Source organism: Canis lupus, chromosome 36 (assembly GCF_003254725.2).
Source record: "Canis lupus dingo isolate Sandy chromosome 36, ASM325472v2, whole genome shotgun sequence".
NCBI classification, from domain to species: Eukaryota; Metazoa; Chordata; class Mammalia; order Carnivora; family Canidae; genus Canis; species Canis lupus.
Window position 1 is genome coordinate 5,251,337 of NC_064278.1, and position 15,692 is coordinate 5,267,028.

At 34.4% G+C, this 15,692-nt stretch overlaps 1 protein-coding gene across 29 annotated transcripts in view; it reads right to left on the reverse strand.

The window, feature by feature from the left end:
* The window catches only part of BAZ2B (bromodomain adjacent to zinc finger domain 2B), a 293,071-nt gene that overhangs the window by 11,342 nt on the left and 266,037 nt on the right, over positions 1-15,692 (reverse strand). For 25 of the 29 annotated variants that reach the window (XM_049106145.1, XM_025471102.3, XM_025471100.3 and 22 more), the window contains 7 exons: positions 10,243-10,895; positions 9,677-9,950; positions 9,339-9,494; positions 8,657-8,817; positions 5,248-5,558; positions 4,725-4,860; positions 995-1,141 (listed from right to left, as the gene is read on the reverse strand). In XM_049106145.1, the coding sequence (XP_048962102.1) occupies positions 995-1,141; positions 4,725-4,860; positions 5,248-5,558; positions 8,657-8,817; positions 9,339-9,494; positions 9,677-9,950; positions 10,243-10,895 (1,838 nt within the window). The remainder of the gene's footprint in view (positions 1-994; positions 1,142-4,724; positions 4,861-5,247; positions 5,559-8,656; positions 8,818-9,338; positions 9,495-9,676; positions 9,951-10,242; positions 10,896-15,692) is intronic. The other 4 variants (XM_025471104.3, XM_025471103.3, XM_025471099.3 and 1 more) reach the window with 1 other exon arrangement.

A 15,692-nucleotide genomic window follows, 5' to 3' on the forward strand; every position in this document is an offset into this window, starting at 1 on the left:
GAGGGACAGTGAGAAGGTGTTCAGATAAATGGATTAGAGGTCAGAGAATTGGAGTTAGAGCGTGAAAGAGGCTAGACTGAAAAGAAAGGAGGCAGTAAATAGATGGATGTTTGGAATTTAGTTTGTGGAGACGTGGCAGTTACTGGTAATGATTAATGGTAATTATTGGCCAAGACATTAAGCATGGAAGGGAGTGACTGAGTTAGGGAACACCTAACAGACTCTGGCCCTCAATACCTACTGACACTTTCACACTTCTACTCCTTACTTTCTATTATCATATTGCTTCTCTTTAATCAATCAATATGAGTGTCCACAGGTTTCTAATTTAAGTGTGACCAGAAGTGACCTAAAATACATATATCCTATTGCCATCTCTCCGAGCAATTTAAGTCCTAGGTATATACCCAAAAGAAGTAGAGACACCTATTCATATAAAAACTTGTGTATGAATGTTTCACAGAAGTATTCATATTATTCATAATAGCCAAAATATGGAAACAACCCAAATGTCTATCAACTGAAGAATGGATAAACAAAATGTGGTACATCCAAATAATGGAATATCACTGGACTATAAAAAGGAAGTACTAATACATGCTGGAATGTGAATGAACCTGAAAACATTGTGCTAAGTGAAAGAAGTCAGGTACAAAAGGCAGTATATTGTATGATTCCATTTGTATGTAATGGCCAGAATAGGCAAATCCATGGAGATAGAAAGTAGACTAATGGTTGCCAAAGGCAAGGGGAGACAGGGGGAACAGGGAGTGGCTTATATTGGGCACAGAGACTCTTTGTTGGGGTCATGAAAAGTGCTATAGAATTAAATGGTGGTGATAGTTGTACAGCTTTGTGACTACTGTGCAACCACTGAGTTGTACACTTTAAAAAGGTGATTTTTATGGCCTATGAATTGTATCTTGAAAAAATCCCCACACAACTCTGCATTTTCACTGGGCAATTAAAACATTTAGTGTTAGATCAGTCTCACCTTAGCAATGCAAGCTGGACAAAACCAGTCCCCATCTGGTATAGTGGTAATCTTGGGTCTATGGCAGTATGTGTGACAGCCTTTGTCACAGCCATCACAAAGGAGAAGCAGTTCTTCATTATCCCCCTTTCGACAGATCTGGCAGTACTATAATACATGAGAAATCATTTAAAATTAGCTCTCTGCCATGAAGAATCGTTATTCGGATAGTAAACACACCGTAAGTCCTGATTTTTATTAGTAACAAACATTCCGCTTGCTAACAAATATACAGTAGCCATACAAATCTATGTATCTCTCATTACACAGATATGGACCACATGACGGGGTGAGCAGTTCAGTTGGGGTAAATGCACATTTCAAGTACACTGCAGAGAACAAAGCTAGAGGTTGAATGCCTGCACACACTTCAGAAGCATGTACACATTAACATATGAAATAATTAACGTGACATTAGAGCACATAAAGCAATGAATAGCTTTAATACATGGTGTTTTAATTTTTTAATGTATTTCATCTTTTGCTTATCTTAGCATCCTCATGATATCCTGAGAAAGAAATAAGTAAGAGTTAGAGTAAATTTTTAAGATCAAAATCAGGAAACTTGTATTAGTATCAAAATTATATATAATAATAAAAAGATGACCTTATATTTTGGCTAAATTATCCATCTACTTTTTGTGATTGATTAAAAAATGTGTCCAAACCAGGAAACTTTGGAATTCAACCCAAATCAAACATGTGTCACAAGTGCAGAAAATGAATCCTACAAAATGATTTCTAAGGAGAAAAAAAAATTGGTAACAAATTAAATCAAAGAATTTAATTGATCATGATTTATTTTGTAGAACTAAAAACAAAAGTATTTCTTCTCTGTGAAAAAGTTTCTAGTATCATTAAGAACTTCAAAATCTGTAAGGAGATCCCCCCACCATGCATACATAGTCTGTATAATAAGTTTCACAAAGGGAAAGAAGCAAAGTTAGAAAAGAAAAACTGTCAAGACGACTTTAAAAAATGGTAAATACTAACACTGTGTTTTGACAATTAGTTTATACTCTTAGTCACAGTAGAGAATGTCTTGTAATCATTTCAAAAATAAAAACATTTAAACTATAAATCATTTATGCTAATTTAAAGCTATATATTTATATTCTTAAAAACAATGGCTTAACTGTTCAAACTTAATTTTTTAAAACTTTCAATACAACATTAAATCTTAATCTAGGGAAGTCTAAACTAAAATTGTCTTACATAACTCAATATATACACCAATGACAGCTTAAAAATCTTATCGAAATGGAAGATACACACTATTCAGCTTAAGTATCTATCAAGTATATATAATATACATAATACTAAAATTGGCATGTGTACTAAGAGCAAAAGCAGCAGAGTTTAACATTCCAACAGTAAGCATTTATTTTATGACCTTTTCTAATACCACATCACTAAATACCTTAACTCCTCCACATTTAAATTACATCTTTACAACTTCTATTGTAAAAATATTGAGAAATAACGTTTGGAAGGCTATAATTAAATCCCTATAGCAAAGTAAAAAATCAGATTCATGAACATTAAGTAAATTCTATTTATTATAATAGATAACTAAAAATACTATAAAGTCTCTCTGACATCTCACATTTATGACTTAAAAATAAAATTATTTCTGATACTTGTTAAAAAAGGGTGACAGGTATCAAGCTCATAACACTTTTGAAAAATCACAGCAACAGCTCATAGTATGTTAGAGGAAATGTACAGCATAAAATAGATGTTGCCTATGCTTAACGTTAGCCACAATATAAAGCATACTGTGGGCAGAGAAATTACCTGGACACAAATTATGACAGCTCCTTCTTTTGATGGTAAGCCTTGTCTCTAGCAAAGAGGGTATTTCTAAAGGTACTGAATACTTTAACATTTTGTTAGGACTTGTTATGAGAATTATTCTAGGGACTATTCATTTCTAGTTAAAGGTTAAAAATTGCTCATAAATCTTTGAATATGAAACTATGCCTTCTTTTCAAGATAGTTTCATAGCAAATAATATACTATTAAATATTAATAAATGAAGATCATAAGAGATGGAGTTAAATAAAGGTAAGTCTATATTAATAGCATGAAAAAGGCTTATGAATTTGCCAAAAATGAAATAAAGTTTTCGTTTGCTGAAATAAGTATACTTTCAGCAAACAAAAGGCAGATTTTGGTACAAATTTTGGGTTTCTATATACCAGCCATAACAAAACTGACCACATCATGATGACTACACTTTGGCGTACATGAGAAAAAAGTACTGCTCCAATTTTATTTTGATGTAGAATTCAATCTCTTTTGATCATTACCCCTAGGTTTCACCAAATATATTTCTCCAAGATGATTTTATAACTGGTTTTAGGGCAGCCTGGGTGGCTCAGCAGTTTAGCGCCGCCTTCAGTCCAGGACCTGATCCTGGAGACCTGGGATGGAGTCCCACACTGGGCTCCCTGCGTGGAGCCTGCTTCTCACTCTGCCTGTGTCTCTGCCTCTCTCTCTCTCTCTCTCTCTCTCTCTCTCTGTGTTTCTCATGAATAAATAAATAAATAAATAAATAAATAAATAAATAAAACTGGTTTTAATAATAAGTTTTAGAAGAAAAATTCTTTTTACCTGGTAAAAATGCTACCAGATGAATGGAACATGCTCTAAAACTTAGGGTGAATTTTGTGAAAACTGTAGATTCATTATTCCATGGATATTTTATATCAACCAAATTTGTTTGTAAGAATGAGTAGGGCGCCTTGAGTAGTCTAAACTTAGAGGTTAAAATAGAGCAAAGAATGCTAAATTATTTAAGGATCACTTCTTTTCTTTGGGGAGTAACTATTTTAAGTAAAGGAATTTTTCTCTTAGTCATTCATAAAAACAAATCTCAAATGTTTGGGTTTTACAGCTAATCTGTAATTCAAAAGCAAATGTCAAAGTAATTCGTAAAAGTTCACATATAATAAATATGGGATATATCTGATATATAAGTCAAGAGGGACATGAACATGATTTAAAATGAGTATCTCTGAAAGATATATGGAATACAGCTATTATTTTGAATATATGGTATTTGGTGCCTGGTACAAAGTAGAGGCCACTACATGATGCTAACTATTTGGGCTTGAGCAAAGAAGGTGAAAAACCAGTTTTAATTGTTAGAGGATAAAGTAAAAGAACTAACTCTTCATGTCAGCTACATCCGTTGTCATATATATGATAGAAAGTGCACGAACTAAGCTCCCTACTTATTTTGCATTTAGTTATCTTAGTATTTCTTAGCATTACAAAAAAAAAAGAATTGGTAGAAATATAAGACATTTTAAGAATGCAGTGAATGTAGCAGATAATGTTAGTAACTGGAATGTTTACAAGAGTTGAAAGGGTCTTCAAAATATTTAGATTAACAACTATCATGTGAACAGAATAGAAAACAACTTCAGTAAGAATTATAAACAATATTCAACGGAATGAGAATCAAGATTTTTAAAAATAAGAGAGAACATATTTGGTAGGTTCCTTCAAAAAGCTCAAAATAAGGAGAAAAGTATCAAACTAATACAGTATTTAAGACTTAAACTGTCAAGTAAAGCATACATTATTTTGACAATAAGTAAAGTACAATTAAGAAAGATTTAGAGGTTGGGAAAAACAGGACAAAGTAAATTAGTTATAGTATTTCTTAAATGAAAACACTTACAACTTTCATAATTGATTTTTCCCATGCTATTGATTTCTGTAACTGCTGAATGCACAGAGCTACCTGTGCAGCACTGCGAGCTTCTGATAATGCCCTTCTCCATACCCTGAGCCCTGGAGCAATATCCTCTTCAATTCTGCATTGAAATATAGAAAAATTAAGTAGGTCATATCCACATTTATGGTTACTGAATGTGAAACAATCATCACACTGAAAGCCAAGCAATGACAAAAACATGTAACAGCCAATAAGAATAAGGTTTAAGCAACTAAATTTGATGTAGTGCACAGACTGTGGCTACGTGCCTCAAAGCTTAGTCACAACCAGGTAAATGTAAGATCACTTTGCAGGATTATCAACGCACATAACAAAAAAAAAAATGTTTTTACAAAGCACCATGCAAATAGCATGATCCATATGGATCACAGACATACAAGAAGATACATAGATAACAGGCAATAGAAAATAGGCTCCAATTAGCAAAGAAGCACAATAATTTTTCAAGTTAATCTCAATAACCTACCCGTCACCATCACCACTAATGGATGGTGCAGGAGCAGGGACAGTAACTGTGCCCACATTATCCAGTTTGATCTGAATGGTGGTACTTAAGGGGCTCTTCAGATACCTTCTCTCAATGTTCCGCTCCAAATCAGCCAGCCTGGTTACAGCTATATCTAGGGGGTTGTCACTCTTCCGTTCTAGAGCATGTGCACTGCTTTCTTCTTCGCCAGTAAATTCTCCATCATGCTCCTTGCACAATTTAGAAAATGACTTATGTTCAAAATATACCAAGTCCTCCCTTTCTGATGCAGGCTCTGGACACATCCAACCCTATATATCAAGAGAATAATGTTATTATGGTTTCCTCTTAAGATTCCTGATGGGTGAATGACCTGTACTTAAAATACAGCAGCAGACACCAGCAGATCTCAAGGATCTTTACTGAAAGTTTTTATCTTGTGTTTCCTAATGCTAGGTAGAGACAAGAACAGAAAATTACAAGAAACAGTTGTAAGAAAAGTTTGAAGAAGAAAATTGAATAGCTTTTGATCTCATGAAAGGTGTAATGAAATATCAGTAAAGTATTCTGAAGGACTTGAGAATAAAAACTTATTAATTTCATGGGACCACTTAAATGGAAAACTCTTGGTAGTCTTTGAACTTTGCTCTTCTTTTCCATTCTCACTTCTTCCATCACTCTTCTGTACTTACCATTTTTCCTTCAGCCACAGGAGTTTTGCCTAAACTGTTTTATTTGTCTGTATGTCAAGGAATCCTTCCCTGACCTCCTATTAGGAGGTTAAGTCTCCCTGTTACAGGCTTTCATAGAACTACATAGTACTCCATAGCCTTGTGGTAGTCACAATTTTATAGTACTATGATTATTTGATTAACATTTTTTACCTCTAAATTCCATGAGGGCAGGGGCCATGTCTGCTGTTAGTCATTTTATCTCCAGCAGAGTAAAGGCAAACAGATGGCACTCGATATATATATATATATGTTGATTGAATAAATAAATGATCTTACAACTTAGCTTGCTTATATCAATCCTCTGGCCTAAATCCTTCAAAGATTCCCTACTATTTAACAAAGTCTGTATTTTTACCATAACATTTGAGTACATCAATCTAACTCTTTCTCACATGTTCCCCATTTATGTACCCTTCACTGGAGTCACATTCCATGACTTGCCACTCCACATATACGTTCTGAGCCTCCTGGTCCTGGTGCTCCACTCATGCTGTTTGCTTTTCCTAGTATGGTATTCCCTGTTCTCTGACCATTGGAAGCTTTGTCATCTTCTCAAATTCCCTCTCGACTTCTCCATGAAATCTTCCCTGATCTTTCTCATATCTCCCCACCAGAAGACATATATTATTTTTCAAAATTCACGCAGGACTCTGTACTTGTCTGTGATCAGTCAGTAGATTCTACGGAAATGTATACATGTCTTATCTCCCTATTATTTGACAAGCTTTCTGAGGACAGAAACCAACTTGTATCCAATTTTGTGATGTGCACTGCCTGACATGGAATAGGCACTGAGTAAATAAACAAAATGAACATTATGCTTTTTATTAAATCTCTTTAGTGATAATTATTTTGTCTTGTATATTGGGATCAATTCTTTCTCATTAACTCAGTAGAATATTTATATTTAGAAAGTAGGAAATTATAAATAGTATGCATAGATGCAGGTTGAATGGCTTCATTCTTACAGTTTGAAAGAGATGCTACACACCACTTAAAAAAATTCCACTTAACTGAGAACACAGCTAAAAATATCTAAGAGCCAATAATGTGATAAGGTCATTGCACCAAAATTTGAGTATACCTCCAGGAAAATGCTTCACACATATATAAAGTACTTTATATATAACTTAGAAAAAATGTGATGATGAGCTTTTCCAAAACATAGCCAATCAGAACTGGCAAATTAGATTGGGGGGGAGGGGAGATGGAGGGAAATAGGGCTAGTAGAACTAATCAAATTTAAACCAGCAAGTAGTAACAACTGACCATGAAAGAAAACAGACTATAGAAAGCCAATATCATACATAGGTTAAAAAGCAAAGCACACTAGGATCATTTAATATAGAAGCAAAACTTCGTCACATTTCCCGAGGGAATCATTATCTAATCATTGGTCTTCATACTAAAGATAGCACGTCACCGAGATAATTTAAATCAAACTCCTTATTCTCAATTTAAGAAGGCAGTGTAATACATAAGCGATCCAACAAATATGTTAAAAAAATTTTAGCACTAAATTGAATAATTATCATTTCTCCAGAAAATTAACTTGTGTAGAAGAGTTCATTTGTTGAGAATGTCAGATAAATGAGGCATTTTTATATTGTATTAGAGTACCAGGAAAAATATTTGTATAGTTGGCTGGCACAATAGTTTCACCAAATGATAAACTTCCTAAAGTTGGTAATTATGTTTGTGGCAAGAAAGGGATATTTTATTAGCTCTGGAAAATGTTATTTTTTGGAGATCTCTGAAAGTTTCCAAAAGCTAGCATAACAGTAATTTTGAAGAAATATTTTAATTATTAGATAGGATAGTATTATAGCAAAAGTTTCTCATTCTGGATAAAATGTGAAATATCAAATAAAATTACATGGAAACAACATTTTTTAAAGCTTTTCAGGTGTCTGTCTCATGCACCATCAATCCATTTATTCTCAGAGATATCACCTTATTGTCAATTGAGAAGACCTTCATACTCCTCTTTACAAAACCAAAAAATCCTGCACAAAGGTAAAGCTTTCCTTTCCTTTGCCTTTCCCTTGGAAGCCAGGCTAATAGTGACAATGGTAATGCCCAGTAGATAAATACCTAAATTAAAACTTTACATAGATATGTAGAATGTTATGTTATGTGCGAGTGTGTGTGTACCATAATATGCCACATATTCATATACGTCTCTATTCTCCAATTTTACATTATTCAAATTAAATTAAAGTTATACAGAGTGAAAGTCTGATATACAACATGGCTTGTGTAGAGGTGCTTCTTGGTCCTACATGAAACACTGTTGTAGGAGTTTAATAGAGCATTATATCATCATGGGTAAAACTGAAATTCTGCTTGAGGTAAAGAACTGCATACCAGAAATGATAGTTTGGATTGTCATTAAGGAGGCAGCAACATTTAGTAAAAAGACATGGGTTCTGGAGTTACACAGTCTTGGTTTGAACCCACATTTAGCCACTTATTGTAAGACCACTGGCAGGTTACTTACTTTGAGCCTTGTTCCTTACCTGTAAGATGGGGAAAATTAATTCAGGATCATTTTGAGAATTAAATGAGATAAAATGAAAATATTTAACACAGTAACTGGCATATGTCAGGCAGATAATAAATATTAGTTACCTTCCATTATCCTAAAAACAGATTTTATTCCAAGTTAATTTTACCTTCACTTGTAAACTTGCTGATGCAACTCTCCTTTCTAGATCTTCCACCTGTTGAAGAATACTCAAATCCATTTCCATTGCTTGTTCTTCTACTGACCAGTTCTCCACAATATCTCGAGTTACCTGGTTTTCTTCATTTTCATTTAATTCAATAATGGCAACTACATTTGAAAAGAAATCCAATTTATTCCCCAATGATTTCTTTCAGAAAGTAAATAAAATTCCAGAGGTAAAACATGCATGTAACTTAATATATATAAATGCACTTGTGCATATGTAGGAAGCTTACTTTTTAAAAAAATTTTTTTCAGGGTTCTAAAAGGTTTATTCCTTTCTTTTTTAAAATTTAAATTCAATTAGTTAACATACAATGTACTATTGGTTTCAGAGGTAGAGGTCAGTGATTCATCAGTCTTATATAATACCCAGTGTTCATTATATCATGCAGGGTTTTAAAAGTAGGAATATTCTTATTTAAGAAACAACACAATAGGTCTGAAAGTTGTAAAAAATTATAAGAAAGTAATGCCAATTTGAGAAATGTAAATAATTACTATTTTTTGAGAAAAATAGAAAAAATGCCTGTTAGTAATAAATTAAGACATACTAAAATACATTTTAATGGAAAACAATTAATTTTCATAAATAAGCAAGAGAGCAGAAATCTCTTTTAGGTACCTACCATCCTTATTCTTGATGCAGGCTTGAGTAATATAATCCAAGTGCTTCTGAATTTGTTTCTGTAATGCCTTTTCTCTGATTCCTCTGAGATGTAGCACTTTGAGCAAAGCTTTTAGGTCCTCTGGATCAATGATTCTCCACCAACCAAATTGCATTTCTAAGTCAAGATAAATATGTACATCTCTTACAAATATCCTGAATATGAATTAATGGCACAATGCAAATCAAAAGATTTATAATTATAATTATGTATATAACTATCGGAGATTCAGTTATAATATAGGACTCTATTAACAATGAAATAAAGTAAGTGGCTGAAAACTATCTCAATGTACCTACCTTCTGGAATAGGTTTTGGACTAGGAAAATCTACTGGTTTTGCTACTTCAACAGGTGCAGGTTGAGTTGAAGAGACTTTTTCATTCTGTGGCACTGGAGATTCACTTTTACTTGAAGCAACGTTGGGAGTCAAAAATGAATTACCATTTCCTTCAGATAATCCCAACCCTGATCCCAGACCAGGTAAAGGTGATGTAAATGGAATATTAGAAGTAAGCACGCCTGTGGGCCATCCACAAAACTGGAGTCCCATCATAGATACTCCACTTTTCATCTACAAAAAAACATTTTAAAACGTAACAATCTAAAAAGTTGGGAAAAACGTTTAACATTTACAATTATTTTTTAAGTTCTGAAAACAAAAAAAGGTAATTCAAGAAGCCTCTGCCTTAGACTAGAAATTCATAGTTGTAATGAAGCTTGGTAGTAGCAATTGTGACTCTTCAGTTTTCAAACTGTGGCAGGGATAATACAAATACCCGATTGATTCCCTGGAGTGAGAATTTTCATGGGGTCAAAGATTAAATAAAGCAACACAGGAATGAGTTACAATCAGCAGTACAAACCTGAAGAGGTGATACAGCAAATGGATTGAGGCCAACAGGATTCTGAGCAGATGATCCCAGAAGGGGAGCAGGGCCAGGCGAGGGTGACGTGGATGGTGGCTGAGACTGAGGAGTCACTACAGAAGCAGAAGATACATCAGCATGGGTAAGTGAAGTGTCATCACAAGGGGTTCTTGGCAAAAGGCTGAACCACTGTCTATTCTTTTCCGTCAGTGTTTTTAACAACTGGTCATTGGGTAGAGGACTGTAGAACTTCCCTGGACTACCTGAACTAGTACTAAACAGATTATTAGAATCTGTCTTTTCCATGTTGCTTTGTGTTGCTGTTGATTGAATGCTGCCCAATGAATGTTTTCCACTGTTTTGATAAGACAATGTACATCCATTTGCACTATTATTTGGTTTGGGGGCCATCACATCTGACTCAGGAGGCATCTTAGCTACTTCTAAAAGCTTGCTTAATTTTGAAAAAGAGCCAGGTTTCTGAAGAAACAGATTTGTGTTATCTTTTTCTTTAGGATCTTCCTTTTGCTCACAATGATCTGGATTTGAACAATTTAAAGTATCTTCAGAAGTCTCGAATATTTCTTCTTTGATCTGGATACATTCTGCCTTTTTTAGTTTTTCTCTTTCTTTTGCAATTTCTTCTAGTCCTACAAAAGTGAAAAATATTAAGAAGATCAGTTATCTCAGATCCAACCTATACTTTAATTGTATTTTATTACTATTTATCAAATTATATGCATAAATATATAAATAAACTTTTCTAGATTATTAATATTCTCCATGTTTTTCTTTTTTATAGGCTAGATTTGTTTGCTCTTTGGAAAATTAATGTAATTTTATAATTAATCATTACAAAATTTTAAAACATTAAAAGCCTTAACACACAACAAAAATTATTAACATTTTTGTATAAATTCTTCTAGTTCTCTATGCATACACATATATACATAAGCCTATAAAGTAAAAGAAAGGAAATCCTATTATAATATTCTAACCTACATGTTTTACTGAGTAATGCTCTGTAAACATCCTGATGTATCAATAAATATATAACTGCACCATACATTTTAATGGCAGTATTCAACGGAATATATCATAATTTAAAATCAGTCTTCTGCTGATGACTATTAATAGGTCCTAATTAATTATTCACTATTATAACAGTGCTGTAAATGATGAATGATCTTGTATCTGTATTGTTGGACTTTAAAACTTCTTTTCTGGGAGCACCTGGGTGGCTCAGGGGTTGAGTGTCTGCCTTTGGCTCAGGTGTCATGATTCTGGAGTCCTGGGATGGAGTCCCACATCAGGCTCCTCATGGGGAGCCTCCTTCTCCCTCTGCCTCTCTCTCCTGTGTCTCTCATGAATAAAACAAACAAACAAACAAACAAACAAACAAAAACCTTTTCTGATTTCAGGATAAATTTCTAGAGAAAAAAACCTCACTGAATGTTAGGTTAGGTACTTTTCAGAGTTTTTGCAATATAAATTGTCAACTGCTCTCTAGAAAGTCTAAATCAATATGCATTAATGCCAAAAGTACACAAAATCATCTATTTCCCTATCCCTCAGTGAAACTGAATACCATTGATATTTTTTGTCTTTTTCAATATCTGGGAGGTGAAAATCTAAATTGTATTTTTTTCTGATCACTAGTAAGGCTGATTATCTTTTCATAGGCTTATTGGTATTTCTCCTTTGTGAACATCTGACTCATATTTATGACAATGTTTTTAAAAAAGAATTCAGGGGCACCTGGATGCCTCAGGGGTTGAGCATCTGCCTTTGGCCCAGGTTGTGATCCTGGGGTCCTGGGACTTAGTCCCCCATCAGGCTCCCTGTGGAGAGCCTACTTCTCCCTCTGCCTATGTCTATGTGTTTCTCATGAATAAATAAATAAAATCTTAAAAGAAAAAAGAATTCATAAAAACTCTTAAAAATATAAATCTACTTGATTTGAAAAGTAATAGATGTTCAAGGTAAAATTATTCAGTAATGAGACATATAAGGTAAAAACCCTTTCTGTCTTATTCCATCAATCCCTATTTCTACTCTTCAGAGGTAACCATGGTTAACCAATCATGCCTGTAGACTCTTCTGGAAATCTTATATGCATTCTATTATTTTACACTATTACACAAAGGGAATACTACTCTTTGCTTTTCTGAGACTTAGAATAAAATCCAAACCCCTACATGAGGCCTACAACATTGTATAATCTAGTTCCTGAAAACCTCCACAATCTCTGGCCACTTCTGTCCTTTGTTCTTCCTTTCTGCCTTTTTTCAGCTTCCCAAACATGTAAGTTCTTTTCTTTCTTGGGTCCTTTGCACTGCTCTTCCCTACCCTAGAATACTATTTTATTGACTGGCTCTTTATCGTCATGTTTCTGATTGTTATTTCATCACAGATGTTTTTTCTCTGATCACCTTATCTAAAGTAGGGTCCCTATTCCACTCACCTTAGAATATCATTCTGTATATTTACTTGGCAGAATTTGCCATTAGACACAATAATCTGTTTATTTTCTATACCATTCCCCCTCCCACACACTAGAATTTAAATCAACAAGCTTTACTTAGAGCAATGTCTACCTTGCTTATTATTGGGTCTCAAATGCCTAACATGGCGATTGCTATAAAATCAGGACTCAATAAATATTTTTAAATGATTAAATAAAAGAATGTATTTAATATTTTTCACTATACACTTTCAACAGCTTCCAATGGCAAACATAGAACTAATTACTTCATCAGCTGTGTAATACTCTATTATACAGATATATCATGATTCATTTAACCAGTCTTCTCTTAATGTTTGAAATAGTTCTTACATCCTTCTCTTGAAATTAGTTTCTACCCCAAATTAAAAGCGTCTTCCTCAGACTTATGCTTCTGGCCAATTGGGAGTCACAGGGACTAGATTTATCTCCTTGCATGAAATGACCAAAAAAACCAGACAAAATACATGACACAACCGTTTGTAGGAAACTGGACATGAGATAACCATGAGAGAAAACAAATGCAGCAAGCTCTATGATTGCTCCAGCTTACTGCCTTGGGATGGTTTCCAGGCTCCACCACAGGGAGAAATCTAAGCATAGCTGGTGGATTCCTGAGATAAGTTGGAACTGAGAGTTCAAGGGAGATCCAACTGGCTAGAGAGCTCAGCAGGGAGAGCTGGAGAGGAGAGAGCTGCCTAGAGAGGAACTCCATAGATCTGTGGATGGGCCCCTTGAGTGTTTAGTGAATACGCATCAGTGCTGATGTGTCAGGAACCCACTTCAGACCAGGGAAAGAACCACTTGAAAGGGATTAGAGTTGACACTGCTGGTGCTCCCACAGGCTAGAAATAGTATCTGTTCCTATCAACCAGCTTGGGAAACCTCAAAATTCACAGGCGTCAAGTAGAGTACTCAAGGATCTCCCATCAGTAGTTAGGGAATAATTAGCCCCAGGCTGAGCACAGTCCTAGTCCTGCCTAGCAAATTTTAAAAGCAAAACCTGAAAGGATCAAACTTTTTCCATGTACCTTAACTGTGTTTCAGTTAAACAAAGCTCAAAAATGTTTGTGAGAATTCAAAAAATATTGCTGAAGGTAATTTTACCAAGAAGGTAAAATTCACAACGTCAGGCATCCAATCAAAATTAGGCCTGCAAAGACACAGGAAAACATGACACATACTAACAAGATAGTAGAATTAGCAGGCAAGGACATTAAGTTTGAGAAAATAATGGTCGAAAAAATTCCAAATTTGGGGAAAACTATAAACCACAGACCTAAGAAACTCAACAAACTCCAAGAAACTTGAAGATAACTACACCAAGACATATAATCAAATTGCTTAAAACCAGTGATATAGAAAATCTTAAAGGCAGCTTGCAAAAAATCTTATGCTTCATATAATCTCTATGTACTTCTACACATTTGTCCTGAGAAGGAAACACTACTTCATCACCTCTAATTAGGCAAATGTGAAAAGAGTCACAAATATTCTCTTCATACACCTGTGCTTTATACAAGTTTTGGTTGCTAAGTACTAATACTGTTCTTGATTTATTCTGAGAACTAGTATCTTAAAAAAAAACAAAAAACAAAAAACAAAAAACCTCTGTTACACATCCAAAAACAAATGGATTAAGCAACCAACCAACCAATTTTTACTGGTTTGAGATTAGTAGATGACTTCCCATTTATATCTAATAAAGTATGTTGAGCTGATGATATATTTTAACACCCTAATTACAGTTGTCTTTAGTTTTTACATTCAAATTGCTTAATTATAAATGGATAAACCTCTAATTAAAATATAAAATTATTTTAAAAATTGGAAAGCATATACAGGATGTTTAGTTTAAAGAAAATCTTTGATTCTAAATAATTTTCTATCTTCATTTCATACAACCCCCTGGTTCCTTCCAGTCCTTCTCGACATGTGCCAATGAGTATTAATAAAACATCTTCAAGACAGAATGAAGAAGAGAAAGACAAGAGATGAAATAGGGACTACTGTTTGCTTGATTCATTTCCCTGGTAGTAAATGTAAGTGCATAATGACAAACAAAATACCATTTCTCAATTAAAACAAATCCTAAAAAGAATATCATGTTTTCTACTGGAAAGGGACTATGTCTTCTTGGGTTTTATCAGAATCACTTTGAACCCTCTCAGTTCATCTAACAGTTGTCACTGGACACTAGGGGTCTACCACTCTAAGTTCAAGTGAAAATTTTTCCTTTGGCTCTCTTTAGTTGGGCTGAAGCAAGCTATATAACCTTCAAATAAATTTTATTTCACTATAAGTAAAACACAGATAAAGAACATAAGGAATGCAAAAACCCTGGCATGGAATATGGGTCTCTATGCAATGGCTTCCTCACTGGACTCAAAGGCACTTTCCTCTTCAGTATAGCATAACCTCAGGAATACTTGCACTGCTTGTTAGCAGTCTTCAGGTCGAGAGTGCTACCATGACCCAGCTCCTAGGAGATTTCTTGCTATTACTGTGGAGAAGACTAAAGGAAGCAGATTCTCATCATTTTATCTCTCTAGGATTGTTCCTTCCCAGTCTGATTCAGAAATGAATGAATGAATGAATGAATTTAGATTCAGGAATTTAAAAAAAGATGTTTGATACCATAATACCCTCTCCCTTCAGGTAAGAGTCCCCCACATATCCGTAACAGGAATTATTATGTTTTATACTTCTAGACCTAATGTTGTAACCACATCTTTTTTTTTTTTTTTTAAAGATTTTATTTATTCATTCATGAGATACACAGAGAGAGAGGCAGAGACACAGGCAGAGCGAGAAGTAGACTCCATGCAAGGAGCCTGATGTGGGACTCAATCCCAGGACTCCGGGATCACGCCCTGAGCCAAAGGCAAATGCTCAACCGCTGAGCCACCTGGGTGTCCCTGTAACCAGATCTTAATACCAAATG